Here is a 26,306-nt window from a genome sequence, read left to right as displayed (position 1 = left end):
TGCATACCTGCTTTTATTTTTTTAAAGACCTTAAAGTGGTGTAATGTATGTTTGTGCATATGTACACTTACGGACTGTATTTGTGTCCATGGGTGCAGCTGTTTAATTGTGTCTTGAAATTGTGAAGAAAACATTTTGCTGCAAGTTGGAATTTTTCAGTATATTAGCAAAGCGCATAAAATAAATCGTCTAAATCAAATATAGGCAGAATTTATCAAATAGAATTTTCTATATAGGTTCATTTAGTATTTAGTTGTAATTCTTGAACTCTAATCCAATAATCATTGAAGTCAGGGGCATTCACTGATTTCAGTGGCTGCAGTATCAAGCTCTTGTTTTTCTTTTGGTACCCACAAGGCTGGTATCTGAGTGCTTTATTCTTCTGAGTTTCACATGGCCTTTCTGATTTTTATTTAAAAGCTATTTGACATAGCTGCCTTTTTTTTTTTTTTTTTTTTTTTTTTAAATGAGTTTGTAAGTTCATCAGGGTCACCTACCTGCACTAGGTATTACGAAGGCAGGTCCTGAATTTACAGCCCTCACCACATCAAAATTCTTAATGAGTTTAGTGTTGTTTATATTTGTGAGAGCAAGAGTTGCGGGATTAGATTCTTATGGACCTGCTACAAAGCTCTCTGAAATTCCCCCTTTCCCCTCAATTCTCTATTGGGTCTGTATCAGGCTCAATTAATTGATTGGTAAGCTGATAGGATATATAGCAAGTAACTTTTTTTTCAATTCTACTTAAAGGTAGAAGTGCATCCTACAGTGGGGCTATGTCTACCCTTGCCCCCTACTTCAAAGGGGGCATGGTAATCAGGCTGATGGGTGATTACTGATGAAGGGCTGCAATGAATATGCGGCACTTCATAGGCTAATTCTCCCCTGCAGCAGCTTTGAAGTGTCGAACTTCAAACTGCTGGCATGCCATGTAGCCACGGGCACTACTTCAAAGTGCCATTACTCCCCAAAATGCCAGCACTTCGAAGTTTGACTCTTCAGAGCTACCACAGGGCAGAATTAGCCTAATGAAGTGCTGCATATTCATTGCAGCACTTCATTAGTAATCACCCATCAGCCTGATTACTATGCCCCCTTTGAAGTAGGGGGGAAGGGTAGACGTATGCCTAATGTGTAGAGAGCTCGACAGTGGTGCTTAGCAAGTTGGTGGATAGTGTCTAATCAATATGCATGATTACATGGAGAGTAGTCTAAGTTACATATTTATTCATGTATGTGCAAATGTGCTTCTGTTGCTGAGAGTAGCTTGATTTGAATTAAAAGTGGTGAAGTTTAAACTTAATCTGGTTGCAAATACCTTTTAAACTTAAGGAACGTAATCAAGGATAATAGGCCCAAAGTTTATTCTTTCTTTTTTTTTTTTTTTTTTTTTTTTTGACACATTTGTTTCTAGGGACCATATAATTCTTTTTCCAAAACAACTTTTGCTTTAAAAAAAAATTGCAGCCATCCTGTGCAGCGTGGAAACGTGCAAAAAAATGCTGTTGTGCAGTGAAGGGCAAATGTGTTCTTTTAAGGGTCAGTAGCTTCCATTGTTGTGTGCAGTTTTGTTGTTGACGTGTTGGTCCTGTAATTTTACAGATATAAGACAAGTGAGGTAACATCTTTTGTTGGATCAACTTCTGTTAGCACGGCAAACTTTCACAAAAAGCTCTGCGAGAGCTTGTCTCTGTCACCAGTAGAACTTGGTCCAATAAAAGATATTGCCTCACTCTCACCTCATCTTTCCTTTAAGGAAGCAGGTTTGAGTTCAAAGTTTGAAGTGGGGAAAATAATTTCTAAATGAATATAAATACCTCTGCATTTTTTTAAAATAATTGATAAACTGTTTCCTTTTTCAGTTTAAGATCTTGTCAGTAGTATGTTCTGCTTGGTATTCCGATAGAGCTTTCACTGTTTGAGATTTGCTTCAATGACTATGTTATTTGTATCACAGTAGTGCCTAGAGCAATGGTTCTTAACCTTTCCCGCAGCCTGCACTCCTTTGTTTCTCAAAATATTTTCTCACATCCCTTGTCAAAAATCAAATATGTTCTCACACCTTTTATCAAATATGGAGATGGGATGGCATATACTTTTAAATGCATATTAAGTATACGTAAAAGTGTTGTTGTTGTTAAATGTATAATAATAAATACATAGGTCTGATGAAACAAAGTAGTTGTACTTATGTGCCAGTGCTTAAATTGTGTGTTTGATGATTTGCCTTCTAAAAAAAATCTGGCATGTCTTGCACCCCCAGAAAGGGCATCATGCGCCCCTAGGGGGTGCGTGCGCCCCAGCTTAAGAACCCCTGGCCTAGAGGCGTGAACTGAGATCATATGCTGTACATACATATATCAAAGACATCCTATCCCAACAGGCATGCAGTCAAATCAACTAGGCCAGAGGTTCACAATATATGGCTCTTGGCCCATCAGGGAAATCCACTGTGGGTCAGATGACATTTTGCTGGATTTGTCCACGTGCCTGGTGCCTATGTTGCTTCCCCCAGGTCCCGTTGGCCACGAACAGTGAACTGTGGTCACTGGGAACTGTGTGGTGTAGGAAGAGCACATGCCTGTGGGTTGTCCATATCAGCAAAATGTCTTATGGTCACCAGTGGCTTACCCTGCTGGGCTGAAGTAGATTGAGAAAGTAGGGTGGGGGAGGAACACTGGTGAAGAATTAGTATTCTTCCCACATCATGGCTAATTTCAATAACATTTCTAAGAAAAAATTTATTAAATAGCTGATACTTAGATCAGCCTGTGCATAGATAATTAAGCAGTTCAGTGATTGAAGCTATACTGTCTTTACTAGAGTTCATAATTTAACAAGCTCTGCAGTGTTTTAAGAAGTGGCTTGTGTGTCCTGTGGGAGGCAAGCAGTGTTTTATACAGTAAACACAGAAGAGCTGTCCCATATAAATAACCAAGTGTATTTTGGTCTCATAAACAGCATATGGAAGTAAACATGAAAAAAGCCCATAGAACATCTACAGTGCAAATTGCACAGTAATGTAATAGCGTGATTCCACAGACTAGGAGTGAGTCAATGTTTTGTTTACATTATATGTCAGTCTCTTCATTTTCCTAGAAGAGAATATTTCCTTCCTGGCAGATGGCAGCCCCAGGGCCATGCACCTGCCATTACAAGCAGTACACTGTAGTAACCTAGCCCAGCCTCACTGTTGATAATGGGTTGTCAGCCCATTGTTGGGCTCACAGCCTAAACAGAACAGGAAACGTATTTGTCCTTCCACAGTGGACTGAAAGATCTTAGAAATGACAATAGCTGTAGTACACTAAAGACTTTTTGTATTAGTCTAAAATGTTTTTATTTTAGAAGTGTGTAGCCACTTTAAGACAAATTCTGATTGAAAGTCATGAACTGTGTCGTGTGGGAGAGGTTTTTCTGTTCTCAGCCAACAGTGCAATAGTTTACAAATTTAATAGGTCTGTCTAGGCCAGTGTTTCTTGAACTTTTTGAGACAGTGGAACACCAAACAATATTATGCCAAACATCTAAGAAAGTGTTCTTCAAAAAACCCAGCAACATATACAGCAAAACCAAAATGATATAATTTCTCAATGAAGAAAGAACATTGTGTCTGGTTTTAATAACAGAAAATACCCCATCAGTATATGATAGCAAAGTGTCAGGCACTTGCGGCACACCTGCGAGGTGTTCACGTAACACCAGTGCTCTACAGAACATAGTTTAAGAAATGCTGATCTAGGCAATAAAAACACTCATAGCTTAGCTAAATGTGGCTTATCAAGTCATCCATCAGTAACTGTACCCACCTCACCTCGTGTCTTTAGTTACCTATAGTGGAATTCATTTCCAGAGGAGTGGGTTTTCCATGTGGAATTCTTCAAGTTCTTATGACTGTGAGGAGGCTGAAATAATTCTGCACTGTCCAAGCTGATACTGTTATGCAGTTCCCCAAAAGGTGTACAACAAGTGAAAATGTCTGTTTCATTACACCTTAATGCTGTATTTCTGGCTGTAAAATACAGTGAAATCTCTGGATCTGGATCTTTTGAGTTGCAATAGTATCTGTTAAAAGTATGTCACTGGGCTGTCTCGTGTTAATTTGCCCTTATTTTCTATTCATTGAAGTTTTTGTGTGTGTTTGGTTTTTGAACATGAAGGATACTTTTAGTTTTGGGCAGAAGGCTTTGCAAAATAGCGTCCTTTAAAGTAAGTCAGGATATTCCTGCTAAACTTAAAAAAAAAATTATCCAAATATTAACCTGTGTTTGTAGATTTAGACATTGAGAGAAGTTGGCTCTTATTTGAAGGGGTTAGCAATACGGAGGCTTTAACAAAAGAGCAAATGTGCTGATAGCAGAAACAGCAGAAATTTATTAGAAACAATACAATGACACACTTTTCTATTTTATACAACTTCAAGTGATGCTTTAACAATATTTATTTGATTAAATGCTATGGTGATGTAATATACTATTAAATGTTCTTTCTCCACTTGGTGTTAATTTTCTAAATCTGCTTCAAAGATCTAGGCAGTGCAGTAATGTAGGTATAACTTAAGAGGGAAACACATTAATAAGTCTTTCCGGTAACAGTTGTAACATCAAGTCGGAGGAAACTGTTAAATTTGGTAGAATAAAATCTAATTATCCTTAGGTTTGCTTCTCTGATCCAGTTCTCCAGGGCGTGTATTAGCTTTTTTTTTTTTTTTAAAATAACAAGTCATTCTGTGGAGTTTAACACCTTTTTAAAATTGTTCCTGAAATGATATTGATAAATGTATGTAAGGTGAGAGGTTAGAGACCTTTTTTTTGACAAAGGGTTTTATGCTGCTGGATAGGAAGAGATGAGGGGGAAAAAATCTAATGAAAACTTTCTGGAGACAGCTATACTTAATTGTTGATGGAAAAGGCACAAACCAGTTTTGTTTTATATCTTGAGAACCAGAAAGTAAAAGTGACTCAGCTGTCCTAATTTAAGACAAATGAAAATATGAAAAGTAAGCATGCAAACTGCCAAGTGAGCCTTGGTAGTCTGATGGAAGTAGATGACACATGATATGATTTGTAGTGTTAACAATGTATTGTGTAATACTTCCACAACATTATAGGAATTATTCAAGCTTTCATTTTTACAGTATGTAAGTAGTTTATGGAGGTGTGGCAGTGAGGGGTTTTTTCCCAATGCAATCTCTTCTTTCTTGTGACTTGCAACTTTGTGTGAGAGAGAGCTTTGTTTTTTGTTTCTCCTTATGTGATAGTACCACAAATTGGACCTTTCTGGCTTGGAACTCTCTAATCTGGAACGCGTATGTTACTGGACCTGAAAGCCCCAGCATTTGGGAGTAGGGGCCAGCTGGGAGTGTGGCACTGCAGTGTCTGATGGCTGGAACCAGATCCAAGCCAGTAGCAGGGAGGCCAATGGCAGGGAGCTGGGAGCACGGCATCTGGGAGTCATGCAGCAAGGGGACTGGAACTGACTTCCCCTGGTCCAGTAAACTCCCTTGTTCAGGTGCTGGACCAGGGAGATCCAGCCTCTACAAAACATCCACTTAAAAAGTTTGTCCTGTAGATGTTTTGCTGACCCACATTTCAGGGCAGACTGTTTAAAATGACTAACACTTTGTGTTGCTCACATTGTTGTATTTAAGTTGGTGTCATCATATTAAGGAGACAAGGTGGATGAGGTAATTTTTTCTTTTATTGGACCAGCTTCTGTTGATGAAAGAGAAAAGCCTTTCTTCAAACCTGATAAAAGCACCTAAGACTGTTAGTCTTTAAAGTGCTACATTTCTGCTGCTTTGTTTTGTAAGGGTGTTAGTGCTGAATACAAGCTGGAACAGATTGCTTATCATAATGAATTAACACCTCTTGCAAGAGACCATTCAAGGTGAAGTAGGCAGTTAACACTGTTAACAAGACAAAGGAGTTTTAGTGTGTTACCAATTGGTGCAGTAATCCATAAATCCAGTGTCTTTTTGAGCCCTTGATTTTTAGTGTCTAGCAAATTAACTCATTTAAGATCCAGGCTCATTCTTTGGAGATGTTGCACAGATTTCCTTTGACTAAGGTGAGATATGGAGTGATTGTTTATCTATGGGCATAAGGATATTTTGTCTTATTGTTTTTTCTGAGTCTGTGTTTACCCTTGAAGTCAGGGGTGGGGAACCTACTGCCTGGCCTGCAATTTATTGTGATCCAGGCTTGGAGCTCATCCCACCCCCATGCAGTGTAATGAGCCAGTTCTGGAACTCCAGCCACGTAGGGGCTTGGCACTCCAGCCATCTTGGGGTGCCATGGCTGGAGAAGGAGTGCCAAGCCTCATGGGCCAGAGCCCACCCATGAGCTCTGCCTGGTGAGAGGAAGGAAGTGGCTCTGCATGCTGCAGGGAGCTCTGTCTTGCTGCACACAGAGCTGAGCTCCACTATGAGCTGCATCATTGTGCTGCCCCAATTCTCTGCCTCCTTCTTCATCCACTCTCTTGTCCAGACCCCACCCTCACCCCATTAGGTGCTGGGGATCTTAGATAAGGCTACACAGGAGCCCTTAATGATATAGGGCCACTAGCTCTTTTCTGTGATGGCCAGTATCTGTCACCTGGTGATTGTCACCTTACTAATAAAGGATTCAAGTTTTACGTAAACCAAACAGGGGAAATTTATTAAGGAATAATTTACAAATAAAAGGAAGTAAAGGGGTAATTGCTGGCTGGGGTTCAACGAGGATGATGCAGTCCCAGCAAGGAGAAGGGTAGAGTTCTGCAATTGGGATGGAAGAATCCCAAGCATTGTTATAGGCTGGGAACCAACTGGCTAAGCAGCAGTACAGCAGAAAGGGACCTAGGAGTTATGGTGGATGAAAGGCTGGATATGAGTAAACAGAAATAATGAATATAGTAGTCAGTCCCAGAACCCAATATATAGTTGTCTTTGTTTAAACACTAGGCTGAGGAAATGAATAAGGTTAGTAGAACAGTTTCATAAAAACCTTCTTCCTAGTTCCTGTAAGGGGCTCAGGACCTCAAATCTGTTGGCTCCTGGGAAGGCTTCAGAGAGGAACTCTGAGTGATTCCATGATGGAGAGTTGTCTCAGGAATGGCAAACTGAGTGGTGAAGTGTCAGTCTGTAGTGGAGTCTTCAATTCGCTGGCGGGTTAGCTGGAGTCTGTGAGGTAATCTTGAATGAATACCGGTGCTGCTCTACCTCCGGGAGGGGCAGCAGCTGACTTAGCTTGTCTGCCTTATAAACATTTTATGGCAGGAAAAACCCCTGACAGAGAACCTGTACTATTTGCCCCTGCGGTGGAACCTTGTAGGATTTCTGCCTAAATCCAGGCTGAACTGGAACTTGGATAAACAGTAGATCATATGAACCAACTGTCATTTTGTTTTACAAAATGGATTTCCTGCCATACATTCAACAAATCTTAAGGCTGTTGATCCAAGGTTTTTCCTCTTAACACCCTGGCTCCTTCACCCTCCTGCCTGGACACCACCCCTGCCCCCTCAGTCTGCTCCTGCACAATACCAGCCTCCCAGACCCTGCATTCCTGCTCCCCAGCAGCCACCTCGCGCAAACTGAAACCTTGAGATATATATTTTTGGCCCCATTGCAGAGCCTTGGGTGGGGTGGGAGGAGGCACAAAATTTTCTAGCTCCGCACCCCAGAAATGTTAATCCATCACTGAAAACTACTGGAAAATAAAAATAACATTTGGCAGTTTTTTTTTAAATGAGGGGTGTTTTTGCATCATCTTATCGCAAATCTACTTAATATGTGGAATGAAGCTGGAGAGTTGGGTCCTCTTGTGTTCAGAGAAATTGAGATGCTGCACCTGACAATTCATGACTAAACAATCCAAATGGCCTCTGATTATTTTGGCATGAATCACATAACAGCCATACTATTCTGAATTTGTTACAAATATTAATGTACCTACAATCTAAATACTATTCAGATACCTTTGATACACACCCAATGTCATGTTTAATATTTTACAAGGAAAAATGTCATTGGTATCAATATATTTTTTTTTTTTAACAGAAAACACCAGTGTTCCATGGAACACGGTTTGGGACGCACTACTTGAGATCATGGGCTGCATATTTGATAAAGAACATGGGCGATTTCCCCTCCTGCTTAAGATAGATCAGGCCATATCTCATGCCATTTGTGGTCATGTAACATCCCTGTGGATCTATAGTAGTGACTTTCTCTCCTGGCATTTTTTTCCTCTTTGCAGTGTTGCTGTCTCCATATTGGTTCCACGATATGAGAGAGACCACATGGGTGAGGTAATATTTTTTTTATTGGACCAACTTCTGTTGGTGAAACAGACATGTTATCAGGCTTATACAGAGCTCTTCTTCAGTCCTTAAGCTCTGTGGAGTTCAAAAGCTTGTCTCTTTCACCAACAGAAATTGGTTTGACAAAAGATGTTATATCCCCCACCCGTGTCTCTGTTATCTGTCTCAGTGTTTAATGGCATTTAGCAACTAGACGTGGTGAGAGCTATCAGCATCTGGCCAGCCAACTCTCAGTATGCCATGTATGGTTTTTGGATTATAAATGTGAGAAACTGAGCTCTGAGAACTAACATATTTGAAGAATATTCATGTCTTATTATGCATGTTTTTCCCCTAGATGGATTTGGTCCAAGATATCTATGAATTGTATTTTCAATATTTAAGGAGAGCAGGCAGGTATGTCTGTGAATGTTTTGTCAGAAACATTACTCTCATTTCTTGTCTTGGTTGTTCTGAATCACCTGTTGGTTAAGTGGAGACATCTGCTAGCTGTGCTCAGAGTTGTTATGCCTTTAAAGTGAATTGGTCTGCCTTCTAAGGCTCCACCTTGCTCATCTGCTTATGAACTGGCATCCTGAGATTGTTGTTGGTGTATTTTTCTCTGGGGGAAAAAGCAGCAAGAGGTGGGAATAAGAATAACAATTATTCACATTTTTCTTAACAGGTCTTCTGGAAGACAAACGATATTTGGAATACCTGATGGCAGAAAACTCATGGGCCTGTATTTTGGGGCTCATGAACACAATGCAATTAATGGACATTTCCTCTTTTGAGCCAACTTTATGAATGACCAAATGGCATTAAAATCCTTTGGGGTTCTAGTAAGCTTTCTGTAAGAGAAACTGCCTTTATTACAGAACTAACTGGTGTAACTTAATTCCTTCCACTTTAAGTCGTGAATTGTGAATTTGGAGAGAGAGGGTGTAGTATCCATCAACTGGCTTTGCCCAGGGTTTCAGATTTTAGAATATATATACCTGCTTGATTAGCCTGAACAGTATTCTGAGGCGGCAGCGGCTGCTGCTGCTATGTCAGGAATGGATTCTGTGTAAATGTTCAGTGTCCTTAATTTTGCTGACTTTCACCAGTGATAACATTGGCCCGTTTAAACACAAATGTGTCTCTGCCTAACTGACTTGAAATTGGGCTGGTGCTCTTTTCAGATTTAACATCAGCTGGAGGTAGCAAAGTACTTCTGCTTGACCTGGACTGGACTGTGTCTAGTTAGTGTATTTATTGTATTTGTTCAGAAATGTGAAATGAAAAAATATTTGTGTATTCTTTAGTGTCCTGCTGCCTGCACTGCTGAGTACATTCTTCTTTTATTTTGATCATTATTTCCTGGTCATTGCAATACCTAAAGATTGCAAGGATGTCCTGTTCTGAGATCTTTTGACAGAACATTTGCTGTAAAGACCTGACAGCTATCTGGTGCTATGTATTTTCAGTGGTTTTCATTCCTCTTTTGTATTTTCTTGTTGTTACAAGCATTTCTAAAACAGAATCCCTTGTGTTTCAGACTTCATTTATAGCTTATTTCCCCACATGAAGTTATTTTCTTGATATGATATCCCAATAACTTTCTTGACAACCAGTTGTGGTACCCCAAACAACTGTGACAGGGTAGGATGTCTGCAAATTAATCCATACTTAAAAGAGCTTTGCGTTGGGAACACCCACTCAAGTCTGAGGAAGTTGTGTGCTGAGTGGTTGTGGGGTTGGATGTGAACTCTCTAGCTCAGTGTTTCTTAAACTGTATTCCATGGAACGCTGGTGTTCCGAGAACAATTTACAGGTGGGTCATGAGCATTTGGAAAAATACACTGATGGTGTTACTACTTCATTGCTTTGATATCTGATTAAATTACTACTTTTTGTTTTTTGCAGTATATGTTTGTTTTTTGGTCTGACAACAATTTTCTTAATGAAATTTTCATAGCTGTTCCACATAACAACAAATATTGTTTGGAGTTCTGTGGTCTCAAAGCTTAAGAAATACTGCTCTAGGTAACAAAGATCCTGTTTTGTTTGTTTTTTTTATGGCTCTTATCCTGCCAGTGATATGAAACGAACCAGATTTGTTGCCAAATTCAAAAGTTTTCTCAAAGGCTGCATCTACGTTACATGATAGTCGAATTTAAAGGAGTTAGCTCAATATTAAAACGTCTCTGTCTTCACTGTAAATATCATTAGCTTGAATTAGTGAGCCCTAATACTGATAACAAAATGTCGATATTACTGGATGGGTATAGCATCAATTTTGAATAAAGACTAATATGGACGTGCTGTGTTTAATTTCAATTTATTAGCTTTCAGAAGTGTCCCTATGCATCCCACAAAGCTATGCAGTAGTAACAAAGAGGAAGCCGTGCTAGTCTATACACTATCAAAACAAAAAGCAGTCAAGTAGCACTTTAAAGACTAGCAAAATGGTTTATTAGGTGAGCTTTCGTGGGACAGACCCACTTCTTCAGACCGTAGCCAGACCAGAACAGACTCAATATTTAAGGCACAGAGCTATGCAGTGATGCTACATGTATGGCTACTTCCTTCTCTGCTGTTCTCCATCCAGGTGCTCAGGAAGAAAGTCAGGAAGCCTGCAAAGTTTTTTGATTTAGAATTTGAATTCTGCAGCTTCCAGGCCTGCAAATATAAAGGTCTGGACGCATGACTGATGGAACTGGGTGGGGGTGGACAGGGCTGATGATATGGCAGCAGGAAGATGTGCTAATGTCTGCAGAGAACACACAGCACGGGGAACCTCGGCAGCTTTTGGGGAGGTCTGAATTCTGTTACTGGGTGCTCTGAATTCTGGGATAGTGCTTTGCATTTTGGGGTTCGAACATGAGACACCCACAAGCAGCTAGGCACTGTGGGGTAGGTATCCACAATGCACTGTTAACACTGTTGAACTTACATAGGGCAATAGGGATATGGAAACTCAACACAGAAAAACAATGGGTCAAATTTCATGAAGGTTTGTGAACACTTAAATTCAAATTTATAAGAATGAGGTTAAAAATTGAATATATTAAAAATTGAATTTATCTCATCGTGTAGACATAGCCGGAGTGTTTGAGGCACGAATGTGTATATTTTTAAGATGTCTGAAATTGTGATACTTTTCAGGCATGTTTACTCTGGATAAAATTACTGTAGTCAAAATAAAACAATACTAGAAAACTTTTCAGTACTGAAGGACGTGTGCAGTAGTGCTCTGTGGCCATGCAGTGTACTATCTGGGGCAGCATGTTAGGTAAACATTCACTTGCAAACTTAGTACATTTTCTTCTGGAAAAACAATGTTATGCAGTTTGTACTTTGGGGCACAAACACAAAATTTTTAAATGTTAGTAAAATGCTCTCCTCCACTCTTTCTTAAATGATAAAGTTTTGAGAGGACTACTTGAGACAAGTAGATATTTCCTGTGTGTGTGTGTGTGTGTGTGTGTGTGTGTTAAAGGAACTGGACTTCATATATACAGTACTGTAGATCTCACAGCTGAAAACTAGGACATAGAATATTTACTCTTATTTAAACTGAGATTCTTCACTTAACTCTAGCGTTACTACTCCTTAGCGTGGGTAACTTGGCAACTTGTATTTGCATTCCTTAACTGCCGTTGTAGAAGTTAAGCTTTGGTAACTGTTTGGTTTAGCAGAACAAATGAATATAGGTTAGCTTCGCTCTTTCTCTACAGGAAACCTGTTAGGTTAGAGGATTCAAGATACATGCAGTGCAGCTAGGAATCTTAATTCCTTGAATACAGCCTGTGCTTTTGCTTGAGATAGTGGACTGTGAATAAGAAATCTTAAGATTTCGAAGATTGGTATTGTTTTTTTAAAATGCTCACCTAGTTTGTATCTTTTTTTTTTTTTTTAAAGTATTAGTTTTCTTTAGGTATGATTTGTAAAAGGATTGTTATGGTATTAATATGACAACCGTTTAACCCTTAATATGTCTGCTATGTGCAGTACTATTGTATGTAAATTTCAGAGGAAATTCTTATCTGTTGTGACAGTCTTGGAGAATCATGAAATAGTATTGACAAGAAAATTATTGAAATTCTTTTAATGAGGAATACTGCATTAAATATAAGATTTAACACTGGCACACTGTTAGACCTCAATGCTTTGTAGAATTATTTTTTAAAAAACACGGCTGTATGCTCGTTGAGATGGGGGAAGGGAGTAATGGAATCTGTATTGTAAATCAAATAAAAATGTACAAATTAGATATCTTTGCTCTTATTAATAATCTTAAATTTTGGCAGTAGCAATAGGTTTTGTCTTTTCACAGAAAGAAACTGTGTGGGAATTAAGTTGGCAGGCAGGTGGGTAAATTTGTTGTTCAGGTATTTTCACGGAGACACAAAGCACTGCTGAAAAATGGCCAACAACCGCTGAGCCAGTCTGCTTTCAGTTAGAAGCATGCAACTTTATTGAAGCTGAAATTATATTGCAAACCTATGAATGAGAATACAGTGTGTCAGTTATTTGGGTCAGGAGTACTTTTTCTAAATAGAAACATAGAGAATTGTGATAGGAAAGAAACTTTATGCTTAATTCAAACTGGGAAGGTGCTGTAATGGACAAGTAAATTTGATATTTGGAAGCTGAGGGTAAAATCTGGATCAGATTGTATTTTATGGATAGTGTACTTTAAAGTGTGACTAGTATCTGTCTCCTAGTGGTTTAATAGGAGTAGAAATAGTTTAAATTTGTTTCTTAAGTGATGTGGATTAGAATCAACACTTGCAAAGTAAGCAGTCCTGTAACACCTTAAAGACTAAGAAATTTATTAGGTAGTGAGCTTTCTTGAGTAAAACCCACTTCAGATTTTTGAAAGCTCATTACCTAGTAAATTTGCTAGGCTTTAAGGTGCTACAGGACTGCTTGGCTTTTGTGAAGCTAAAGACTAACACAACTGTCCCTCTGAAACTTGTAAAATAAATGTGTTTGATAAAGTAAACACTTAAGGTCAGGTCTAAATTAAAAAGTTGAGTTCTTCCCTTTACCTAGCTGCTGACTTTTGGAATGGTGGATTATCTGCACCAAGTGGAAAACCCCTCCTTGTCATCCTAGGTAACTGCCTACAGTGAAGAACTTCAGGGCTCATCTTGATGCGGAGATGAGCATTTCATTTTGCAAGCATGCTTGAATTTTTGAACAGAGCAGCCTCCGTATTTTTTCTTGCTTAATTGTTTATTGGAAGGTCGCACGAGAGACTGGTTTACTGAATCTTCAGTATATGTAGAGTGCTGCAAATTCACAAATACGTGTTTTTTATATCTGTTGCTATCCACATCCATAGATCTTTTTTTTTGCAGCTATGGATATCAATTTTGTATCTGTACAGGGCTTTAAATGTAAGTACCAAGTACTGATTACCCATTAGACAGATCAGTACAGTAATTGAAACTTGTGTGTTAATGATATAGCAAGGCATAAAGCACTGTTTTCACTTTTTTTGCACTTTGCCTAGGAAGACTGCCTTACAATTTGAGTGAAGTAAATTATGAAACAGTTTAACGTGAAAACAGAATGAGAGGAAATCATGAACAAAATAAAACAAAGTAGCATAGTAAGCTTTGTCCGGATATGTTGGAAAACTCAAGAATTTTCCCACTTTTGCACAATTCTGTAGGACATCTTGCCTACTGTATAATTGACTTGCAATTATACAGTATACAAACCCATTTCATTTTATAGATAATACAGGATTTTGATGCTTCCATAATTCTGCAAAAAGTATTAGCCAATCTAGAAAGAATTTCATCCCAAATCTTTAGAAAATTTTTAGAAACGTACCTTACCTAGGATTTTTAGCTTTCCCTCTGTGTACTTTGATTTTAGGTCACATGCTGTTTTGAGGAGAGGTTGCAGTCCATTTTCTGACTCCCTGCAGAATGGAAGGAGAAGACTATACAAGAATATACAGTGTTATGTCTGTGTCTATCTGTAAAAAGGAAATCTGTCAGCCCTGCACAGTTCCCTATAGGTGTGGTTTTTTGCTTCTTCCTAGAAACATGGAGCTTGGAACCTTATGTCTAGCTGTTGCTTCTACCTCTCTCTCTTCCATTTTGTTTAATCCCAGTCTGAAGAAAATGAAAGGTCAGGGACAAGAAAGTGACTCTCATGAGAAGAGTACCTCTACTGTCTCCTTGTCCTATATGGCTTCTGTGTTAGAAAATTTTGCTGCTTCCCCCTTTTCCCCATCCCACATGTGAAGTAATTTCTTCCCTCTTCTTGGGGTTGACACAGAAGGATTTAAGGAAACCAAACCAACAGTCAAATTGAAACTTTTCCACTGTCCTGTTTTTATATCTCCAGTGATTAAAATCAAATTACAACTCAGAAGGTGGGAAGCAGTGAAGGTGGTCATCAACCAAGCACCTGATTTGCCCTTGTTTGCTTTCTGTGTCAAAATCCCATACAGACTGGCTGCCATGTATTCATATTTTTGTAGGTATATTGCCAATACAGCAGCATTTCCCAAATTAATTTGGCCATGGAACACTTTTGGGCTTGGAATATAGTGCCAAAACACACGTTGATTAGGGTGGTGGGTCAATACCAAAAAATTGCCACATGTCATAATCAAAAGTTTATTTAAAAGCATTACATTTTTAGATGTCTTTTATTTTACAAAGAATAAAAAATAACAAGAGAAAATAATCTGAATAACTTAATGTCTTCCTCACAGGAGGATGATTAGTAACCCTATAATTGCTTATACAATTAAAAATCCCATCATTATGGCAGCCAAAAGAAGGATAGTTAGTGTTGTTCTTCTGTAGTAAAAAATCAAAAAGACAATATTGTTCCCGCCCCCCCCCCCCAAAAAAAAAGTTGATCCTTCCTTAAAGCTTAGAAAACATTTTTAAGAAAGAGAAAATGCAAAGCAAATAGGTATGAAAAATATTCTTAAGTTTTTGTGTTATAAATTTATTTTTACACAAAACTACTGGAAAAGAAACATCTGTCAGTTCTTTAATGGAAAGAGTGTTTTGCATCTTGTTCACAAATCCACTTAATATTAGGAATGATGCTGGACACTGTGTGGGTTTGGTTTTTTTGCTGAACATGACTCATGCTGAAGTAGTCTGAATTGATGCTGAGTGTTTTGGAATGAGTTGCATAATAAAATTATGAATGTGTTAAGATTAGATTAACTGGAGTGAGACATCTCTGAGAACCGGAAGGGATCTCAGGAGGTCATCTAGTCCAGTCCTCTGCCCTCTTGGTAGGGCTAAGCACTGTCCTGACATTTATTTGCCCCACTCCCTAAATGGCCTGTGTAAGGATTGAGCTCACAACCCTGGGTTTAGCAGGCCAATGATCAAGCCACTGAGCTTTCCCCCCCAGTATTAATATAAATATACCTACAACCTAAGTACTATTCAAATACTCAGTAACTGAAGGAAAAGTATTGCTGGCATCAAAATTTTTTTCACAGAATGTCTGTTCACATCACGCAGAACACCAGTGTTGCACGGAACACTGTTTGGGAAAAGCTGCAATACAGTTATATATTTTGATTGCTACAGTGGGTCACAGCCTATATTCACTCAATGCCCATTTTGTCTAAATTTAAAAGTCCATATTTAAATAACATTTTACCATTTTCTTGATAGAACCCAAAGAAAATATGTGCGTGTGAGCATCCTGCCTCAAATTATGCCTAAACATAACTTGTTTGAACAAAAAATGCATTACCTCATTCATAATTAAATTGTTTTTCCTTTGAAATATGTATATAATATCAGATTTAGAGTAGCTGTGGACACTTAAAATATTTTATACTAGGGACAAAGTATATTGCTTTGGCAAATAAACCTCTAGTTTGAAATCTTTCTCTTTGATTAAAAGCCACGTTTGGTTTATTTACATGTGTTGTGTCATTAAATCTAACTTGCAGAGACTCTCTACTTTTAAAAATGTTTAATTGGAAGCACATGAGTATTCTTGTCTAATTCACTCCTCACATAAAGTTAAACATGTTCCTAAGTAACTGTCTTGAAGGAGTGGGGTAAGGTCAGAATTTGCATGTGATCTAGATTTCTGTAATTATTATCACAGGGTAGGGGTGATAAATAATGATCAGAAAGCTTTTTAGACATTTTTCTTTCTGATCCTTCCCTTTCTTTGACATAATGGAACTACAATACAGTGTGTGGCCTTAATTTTTTATTCTAGTAGTAGGTACAGGCTCCTCTTGTGCTAGGCATCCTATAACCACATATCCTGCCCCAGAGAGTTTACAATCTTTGGCTTGGATCCTACTAGCACACATGCTTAACTTTTACTATCATGGGGGATTCCAGTGATGTCAGTGGGACTACTTATGAAAGAAAAGTTAGTGTGTTCGCAACCTAGCTGACAAGACAGGTGGAGAATTAAAGGCAGAGGGAGTGAAGTGAGATGTGGAAGGTCAGACAGGAGGCCAGTGGCAGAGCTGGTAATAGAGCCCAGGTGTTCTAAATCCCAGTCCACAGTCCTTTTCACTAGCTCACACTGCCTTTCAAGTAAATGGGCGTATTAAAAATGCAATTCTGGTCATTTACATGTTGAACCACATCACTAATTGTAATTTGTATGCATACCAGAAAATAAGAATTATATTCATTTTTAGGAATTAAGACCTAGTGCACACTTATTTGCTGCTTACTGACTGCAACTGAATAAGCAGATTTAATGCTTTGATTGGCAAACCATTATATTTCAGTATGTATGAACCTTGATAAGTCACAATACCGAATTTGTTTTTTCCCTAATCTTATGTAGGTGTGTATATTGCTTTGTGCACTTGAGAGAAACATTAATGTAATTTTAAATGAGTTTTACCTTTGGTAGTTGTGGATATCTTCTTAATGTGTTCCCAAGCCATTTGGAATAATCAATTCATATACAGACAGTAGAAATAATTGGGTTTTGTATTTTGAAAGTTTTTTGTGTGGCCTTGGATATAGGCTTTATCAGTTGTTATATGCTTCAGATTTTATTTGTTTAATACGTGTGTAGACACACACAGATCTGGTGCATGGTTTTTCACCACATGCATGCCCTGATTTGGTTTATTGTCACTGATTTATACTTTTTCCCCCTCTGGAAAACATGCAACCCCTCTTGCTGTGTCTTTATGGAAGACCTTTTCTACGATGCTGTAATTAAGGTGTTTGAACATTTTCTGGGAGCAGGCAGGAACCTGTCCTGTGTGGTGTTTTTTTTTGCAAATTTTGGCCCAAAGTAAGCAGAGTACTTAAACATGCTTAAAATATATAAAGTTCATTGCAGTCTATGAAATTCTGTACATGTTGAAGTTAAGAACATAGTTAAGTGCTGGTGAATTGGAACCTGTGATTACATACGGGATGTTCATGGCCAAAGTGAAACAAATAGCACATGACAGGACCTGGCATCTTTATTTCAGGTAAGCAGGTAAAAAAACTTCCTGTGACTCTTCCACAAGCAGTTTGTGGATCTGTTGGCATCACATGTAGCAGTGATTATTTTTCCTTTCCTCATTAAAAGCTTGATTGGAAGTTTATTAATGTTGTTGGAAAACATTTATTTCACTGACGTTATTGAGTTTTGAATCAGGTCTTAAGACCCCAGTTGAAAAACATATGTTAGGGCCCTACGAAGTTCATCATTTATTTTGGCCAATTTCATGGTCACATGATTTTTAAAAATTGTAAATTTCATAATTTCAGCTACTTTAATCTAAAATTTAAGTGTTGGGAGGTGGGGGTGGTGGTGAGGGGCATCATAAGAATTTCGAAGCTGCAGTAGTTTTCTAGTGATTGCAGTACTGCGAGCTTTTAATTCTATGCTACTGCTATCAGGGTGCTGCCTTCAGAGCTGGATACCTGGCCAACAGCTGCTGCTGTCTGGCCACTGAGCTCAGAAGGCCATGCAGAAACCAGGGTAGCAATGCCACCACCAAAATAAACCCTGTAACCTCCCTGCAACTCCCTTTAGGGGCACCCGCCCAAATCTTGTGTAACGTAGGGTAATGCTCACAAAAGACCAGACTTCACAGAAGAGACTAGATATCACAGTCTATCACATTTTTCAAGGCCATTAATTTGGTAGGGCCTTAAACATATTTATTAAGTATATGTGCAACTTTAAGCACATGAGTTGAAACATTAGTCACACACAGTTAAGTGTCTTGTTGAATCAGAGCCTGAAAGCACTTCAGTTTTTTGTACAAGTACCGTTTCTTATAGGTCAGATTTCTAAATACACTTCTTTGTAAATGTCCGTAACAGGGCAGTAAGATGAACTGCTTACTCACCTTTTGCCTTATGTTATTCCTTAATGCAAGTGAATTAAATTTGTGGTCTTACAAATGGTTCCTAACATACAAAATAATTGGAAGAACAATTTTTTTTTTTCAAATTGTGTGAAATCTAGACCAGAGCTGCTTCTAGTTCTTAATGGTAGTTGCTGTATTAGATTAGATCAGCATTTTGTGTCTGGAAGCAGCAAGAAAACTCAGACAGTTCTGAAATAATCTGCCTAAAGCAGATTATATACATCTATACACGAAGTACAGGTGTTTACCTCCCATTATATACAAAAATACTACAAAAGTCCAGGGATGTCTTTCCTATCTATGTAGATTGTGGTGTTTTAATTAATCGGGAATAAATACAGAGAAAATCAATTTTATACATACTGTATTAACAAAGGTATGTCCCAGGTTTCATGTATAACTTGTTATGTACAACAGACCCCTGAGTTATGCGAGGGCTCTGTTCCACGTACCCTTGTGTAACCCGGATTTCTCATAAGTTGGGGTCTGGCTTTTTCCCCCAGCTGAACACATGTTCTGCAGTCGGGGGAAGCAGTAGAAAGGTAAGCCCTGGGATCGGGGAGGGGTAGTTAAGCCTGGCGGTGGGTGGAGGCCGTGGGGGGCGGATGGCAGGGGTTAAGCCTGGGGTGGGTAGAGCTGCAGAGGGCCAGAGCTGGCTGAGGTGTGGGGGGTGAGCCAGAGCCCTGCTCGGATGGTGAACTGGGGCTGCATGGGGGGATGAGCTGGCACCGTGCACGGGTGGTGAGTTGGCAGGAGGGTTGAACTAGGGCTGGGGAGGTTGACCCAGAGTCATGCTTGAGGGGTGGTGAGCTAGAGCCATAGGCGGGGGTGGATGGTAAGCCGGAGCTATGTGCCGCTGATGAGCGGAGCTGAGGCAGGGGAGGGGGGCAGCTGAGCCAGGGCTGTATGGAGCTGGCAGGGTTTAGCCAAGGGGGCGGGGTGGGGAGTGAGTTAGGCACAACTGGAAATTGCACATTTCCAGGGTTTACTGTAGGAATCGGGGTTAGCCGTGTAAGAGTAGGGTCGCGTACTCTGGGTTCGTGTACTTTGAGACGTGACTGTATTTGCTTTGTATACGGTACTACATTAATTTTTTATGTATAAGTTAATAACTACATGTTGGATTTTTGCCTGGAGACTGCTGGATCCAGGGCTGCATTTCTGAACACCTGTACAGTTGTTTTTTCCTGGTATTTTTGCAAAAATTTTACGGTTCACCTTCAAGGTACAGATTCCTTTGAACTTTTAAAACTAAGTATTGCTGCAAAGATAAATTAAACTAAACACATAAGGAGTATCTAATATGAACACAATTTTGCATTTATACTGTCTGATGCTGTATGATGCATACTTTATTTTGTTTGTATATAGAATTTACAAGGTCAAGGTAAGAACTCTTTATATTTAAAAAGTGACACACTAAGCAAGGTTTTTTAAAGCCAAAATAACTACCTTTAAAGTTGTGAGTTAAGGCATGTATGTGAATGGGATATATTTTTGTTATTAGTAAAAGAACCTGAATTCTTTAAAGCAGTATAAAATAAAATATGATTTTTTTTTTTTTTTGTCCTTTTTGAGGCAGATTTTGAAGCAACAGCCATTCATTCTATGAAAGATAATGGAGGGGATAATATTTTTTGTTTTGGTCAATTTCCAGTTATAGGGTTTTAGGTCTTCATCAGGTACAGTAAATAACTTTAGAAACTGAAATAATTCCAATGATTATAGTCATTATGTGTTCGTCTTTTCAGAAGGCTTGCCCTTTGTACAAAACCGTGTCAGGATGGTCTTGTTTTTCCATGTCTGGAAGTAGACTCCACTGGTAATGAACTTCCAACTAGACTGAAAACTCTTGTTTCTATATATTTTCTAGAACAGGGGTGTTTAATATATTCTCCACTCGCCACATGTGGTGAATAGGACACTGCATTGTGGTGAATACAGGCGGTGGCCAAACCGCAGCTCTTGGAGCCTTTAAATGTGGCTCCTCCTGAGAGCTGCATGAAGGTTGTGCACGTGCCTCACCGCTTGGTGGGAGAGGCACGTGGTGGCCCCAGCGGCTCTGGTGAGTCATTGGCATTGAATTAGAAGAGAGGGCTGGAGGTGCCTGGCTCTGGGGAAGGGGATGGCATTTATTTAGATCGGGAGAGAGAGGTTTGCCTGCCTCTATAAAGTTTTGTATGATATAATGTGGCAAATGTAGAAAGATGACAACCACAAGTGTGGCGATCTTTGAATTCCTATCGGACACCATTGTTCTGGAACCTTCCACCTAGCTATTAAAGCCAACCAGTGCTGTTCAGAAGGAGTGTATAAATGTGTGCATGTTGTGAGGGGGAAGTTTGCTGTTTCCTCTCCCAGTTTCTTCCCTAAATTACATGTTTTCTGGTTTGAATAGTTATCATTGGCAGTCATGAAAATAAAAAATCCCTAGGTTAGAAAATGCTCTTTTTCCCTCTTCCTCTGTATAATGCCATGTGAGATACGCAAGCATATTTTACAGGTATTTCTCCTGTAGATGATGCTTTTGTTGTCATTAAAGCCTGGTGAAAAGGTAAAACAATCTCTCTATGATTTTTAAATCAGCAATTTGATTTGTGTAACAGTATTTATTGACTTTTTTTTTTCCCCTCCACAGAGTGAAGGAGTCAATTTTTCTCACCATGACCTCAAGCAACAACTTGAAAGAAGCTGCTTGGCTTTTTTTTTTTTTTTTTTTTTTTAATTCTGAAGCTGCTTATTATTTACTTTATTTTTGTTGGTCCGAACAGCTACTTAATTTTCAAAACCGTTATGGACCATGTTGGACAACAGATCAGCAAGGAAGGGAGAGTAACCTGCCTCACTCATTTCCTGTCACTGACATCTACAGTATCATTGTGCTGCTGTTTTGACGGAGTTTATTCAAGATGTTCTTCACGAATTTGTAACTTTTTGACCGGCCTCTCTAGCGTATGGCCAATGCCTTCATCGTCTTTTTCTGCAAAGACACACTGTATTTATTCTTCAGCATATTAAGGGATTCTGCAAAAGCAGTAAAATTTGGTATTTACTGGCGTAAGTTCAAGCCTACCACAGTACTACCTCAGTTCAAAGTAAAGCTGGATTTGTATTGTTGGTGTGCAACAGGACTACCTTTATCTCTGTGCTGAGTGTCTCAAGAACAGTCTTTGGCCTTACTTTAACTTTCAGAAGTATACAGCTGCTAGTTGGTTTTAAATCACTAGCTGCAATATTTACTTATTGGACAAAGCCCAGCGTGGGCACTGAAAAAGTCTAAAGTGAAATGAAACTTTGTGGATCAGACTTTTGACAAAAGATTCCAAATAGTTATAAAATGTGTAACTGAACCAATGGAAGTTAAAATAATCAAACTACATTGGGGGTGATCTCTTTTTTTTTTTTACCTTTGACACACTTGTTTAAGCCTCTCTAAGTAGGTGTTTATGTAGGTACTTCTGATTGCAAAAGCCTTTTCTGCTATTTACAAGCTCATATTTGTCAATAAACCCTGATGTTAGCTGCATTTCTCATAACCAAAAAGCCACACAGGCATGCTAGGAATTCAAGGTTGATAAGTATTGGGCAGATTGAAATGTTAAGTCTAATATATTACTTTGCCACCCAGAAAATCCTATATTTGCTCCTTACCAGAAGAGTAGCATTCCAGCTAAAGACATTATTAAAGGGAAGAGTAAAAGTTGCAGTCACTTATCCAGAATTCTTTACAAGAATGCCCTTTTTAATAAAACAATATTTTCAGAATTCTGAAAATAGTGATGTGTGGTGGTGGCTATTATCTCCGATGTCACCAACAGTTCTTGCACCAGGCTAGCAGAATGTTCTGTCACCTTGTTGCTCCTTTGATATATTTAATGAAGACTTCATATAAAATTGTTTCCCTATAAGTATTACACTAAATCATTTGAGTTGTGTGCATTTCTTTTTTTATATTTATCTGTGATAAGTGAACCACCTATACATCACTCTAAAAGGAATGCATTATCACTTTCTTTTTTTTTTTTTTTAAGGAAGACAAGAGTCAATGTCTTACAAATATAACGGCAATGCAAAGTCTTCCTGCTTACATGCTGAACTTTTTAGAACACAGGATTGTATTACAAGACAAAGATGAATGTAAACTAACCCCTTTTTCCACCCAGCAACGCAGGGTGTATTTTTTTTCTGTGTAACTTCCTGGGATCTTGCAACACAGCAATGCATAGGCTGTACAATATTGGTCTAAAGATCTATTTAAATGTGCTTATGTTTATTTTTAAAATCATTAAATGTTTCTAAAATGTTCTAAGGCAGTACTTGTTCAGTTCTGGAACTGAAACAAATACAAATGTGGACATTTGCTATATGAAATCCCCCCTCACCCCAACAATAGCACTGAATGTGGTACCTGCTGAATGCAATGTTTTAACTTCTACTTTGAAGAATCTCTCCATACCAATTGTAAAATCATGCCACTATAACAAATGGTTAATAGTCATACAGTAACTTACAGGAAAAAAACAAACAAACTTGATGTACTCAGTTCTCCTCTATCCTGTATATTTCACAAAAGGCATATGCAATATTTACATTCTTGATTTAGTTTACAGAATGGAACCAAAATGTATAAATGTTATGTTTGCTAAAACTTCACAATGTATATGGGGTCTTTGTACATTTTGCCTGACTTACCTTAAATTTAAAATATTTTTTGCTATATAACCTCTATAGTTATTAAGCAGTGTTTTCTTTTTGGGTACGTATTGTTTCTGGATATCAAGATGTTAAATATATTTCTTGCTATTGTGATATGACAAGAGACTTAACTTATCTTGCTGTGTCTTCCAATGTACACGCTGTATATAAGGATAAATGTGATGCTGCTGGAGACGAGAATAAATGGAACTAGAGTAGTGTATTGTATTTAGTATGTATTGATCATGGATGCTCTCCTTAATAGCCATATGCAATAAAATACATTATTTATTAAAGGAATACTGTTTTTGAGGGTTTTTGTTTGTTGGATGAAACCCTTTATGCTTGTTCTTTTTTAAGTGAATCAGGCTGTCTTTGAATAAGTCTTACCATTCTGTATATACAGTCACCTACCTTTTTGTTAACAGAAATAATGAAAACTAGCAAATGGATTTTTAGTGTTCTAAGGAACAATTTTGCTCTCGGTGACAGTGTTAGGCTCTCAGATTTTAATTCTTGTTATAATCTGATTAAATTTTGAAACCTTTTCAAAGCAATTGAACCCACATACTAATTTCCAAGAAGGGAATATTTTGACTTCACATGTAACCCTTGAGCTTCCCGCTAATGCTAAAAGAGCATAAGTCACAGTGGGAGATGCTGTACTATATGACAACTGTGCCACGTTTCCTCATGGGAGCAGACACATGCTGGCATACTTGTCCACAGGCACAGACAATGAATGTAAAACATACTTTCTAGAACTGTCTGTTTCCTTCCTTGCATGTCGGGGCATTGGGACAGAGTAAGAGTCCCTTTCTGGACTGTCTGAAAGTACTGACTGTCAGTACTTGGCTTGTATTCTTGGCTGGTGGTATGGGGGAAGAGGTCTTGGGATTGCAATTGGCCATTGGGTGGAGGTGTGAAAGATTAATTGAAAAGGATTTTGCTGTCACGATCAGACCCATAAATACCAAGAAGCTTGAGGCAAAGCATTCCTGACTATTTATTGTGACAGTAGTGCCTAGAGGAACTAACTGAGATGCATGCTCCATTGTGCTAGACCCTCTCTGAATACTTACTGAGAGATTATCTCCCTCTTACAAACCAAATACTGCATAGACAAGAAGGGAGAAGGAAAATATTTATCCCTGTTTTAGAGGAGAACTAAGGCACAGAGACATGGTGACTGCCCTAGGTGAGGCAATCTTGCAGAAATAGAAATTTAAACCTAGATCCTTCCTGCATTCAGATTTCTAACATGGGCCTGTTTCTGTGTGGCTTTGATATAGCTGTAAAAATGTCAGTCAAGTTGAACTTGCTGCTTTTAAAACATAGTAGCTCACCCAACAGCATTCCCTAGCAAATCAGAATTCTCCTCTTTGACAAAGTCTGTTCCCAGCTAGCCTTCCCCCTCCCGTCCCCCAAAATCACATTTAGTAGATATGCCCTGAAAGACAAACATTGGGGCTGTCTCATGGTAAGGTGGGGAAGGGGAGAAGAGGAGGAAGAGTCCAAGGCTTGAAGGCCAATCCTGGAGAATACATCACTGATCGCTCCCTCCCTTAAGAGGCTCCAGCCTGGTAGCAGTATGCCATGGGAGAAGACCGCCCCCTCCAAGTAATCAGGTAGATTGAAGTAATTAACACTCTAGGTTCCATCTGGCTGAAAATGTAACTTCACCTGGAACATGTTATAGCAACCCGTTTTTGAGGTGACAGGCAGGGATTATGATAGCAAAGTCTTCAAGCAAAATAAATAAGCTCCCAGCAGTAACTAGAGCCCCCGTACAGTACAACTCCCAAATAGTGAAAAAGTTACAAATAGTGAGCACGCGCCTCAGAAGGCAATACGCTATAATTTCTTGTCGTGTCATCTTACCGAGAAGCTTCATTTCCACCATATGTGGATTGAGGTTCAGGCAGCTAGTGCTGATCCATGCCCCAGCTTCCCCTGTACATACTGGCCCATGTGTGCAGCAGCACTGACACAATCTAGGTGAGAGACAAGAGAGCTGGATTTCATCAGACCACTGAAAATCCTTGTCCTTCTCATCTCTCTGACTGATACCATAGGCATGGAACCCAAGGGAGACAAGATTGAAACTTGCCATGGCAGCATCCTTGAACAAGAAGAACACTATTCCAGCCTCTGAATGCTCAGCAAGAAAGAAGCAGAGCCCATGAGAGAGAAATCCTCTTCCACTTCTGTGGTTTATGGCTGAGTCAGCAATATTACTATTGGTAAAACAAAATCTGTAACAACACCCAGGGCCAGGTTCTCTGCTGTGCTTGGTTTCTGTTGAGCACATGCAGTGGGAATCTGTCAGTGAGCACATTATGGCTCCCTGATTCTCTGACCCAGCCACCAGAGCCACCTAGCATAATTAGAGTAGTCCCTATGTGGTAAGAGCCCCTGAGGTGCTGTAGTCTGGTGAATTTAATGAGAGGATTGCACTCTGGCTGCAAAGCTGTGCCTCTCTTCAACCTCTGCATTTTCTCTGCACGGGGGCGTTTATTCGTACTTTGGGCTGCCTTAGATTAGGGATATCTTCCACTAGGAACTTAACAGCCAGACTCTACCCCTTTTGAGCTATCTGAGGTGGCAGGAAGAGAGTAGTGGGCCTGAGAATCTGGGCATCCTCTGAGTAGCTGGAAGAGCTGTCCTGTCCATAAGATGGTTTGGAGAGAGCACCTGGGCAGCGTGCGTTGGGTGTGGGTGTGAGTAGCAGGGGCTCATATTTCAGGCAGACATGGAAATGTGGGGCCAAGGTTATCTTGGCTAATTAGCAGGGTGACCCAGGGATTATTCCACCACTGCACTCAGTGGCAATGGTGGGAAGTGGAACAACCCAGCTGCAGCCTACTGTGTTCCACACTACCAGCTCGCAGCACTTATCATGGGAGGGAGCTTGGGGAAAAGGTTGAGTAAGGGCAGAGCAGGGGCAGCAAGAGACAGGGAGGGCTGTGCCAGGACCAGTATC

General features: G+C 39.2%; 1 protein-coding gene across 4 annotated transcripts in view; it reads left to right on the top strand.

Annotated features, from left to right (window-relative positions):
- IRS2 (insulin receptor substrate 2) overlaps window positions 1-23,617 on the top strand; it is a 32,297-nt gene extending 8,680 nt beyond the window's left edge. For 2 of the 4 annotated variants that reach the window (XM_074990033.1, XM_074990043.1), the window contains exon 2: window positions 21,267-23,617. In XM_074990033.1, coding sequence (XP_074846134.1) covers window position 21,267 — 1 coding nt within the window. In that variant the 3' untranslated portion in view covers window positions 21,268-23,617. Of the gene's footprint in view, window positions 1-8,968; window positions 10,604-14,160; window positions 15,020-21,266 lie in introns of those variants that run through there. The other 2 variants (XM_074990023.1, XM_074990016.1) reach the window with 2 other exon arrangements.
- Window positions 23,618-26,306: the final 2,689 nt, after the last annotated feature.

The sequence above is a fragment of the Carettochelys insculpta genome, chromosome 1 (genome assembly GCF_033958435.1).
Source record: "Carettochelys insculpta isolate YL-2023 chromosome 1, ASM3395843v1, whole genome shotgun sequence".
Lineage (NCBI taxonomy): Eukaryota > Metazoa > Chordata > Testudines > Carettochelyidae > Carettochelys > Carettochelys insculpta.
The sequence above is the reverse complement of the archived record's forward strand: the minus strand, read 5'-3'. Positions and strand labels throughout refer to the sequence as shown.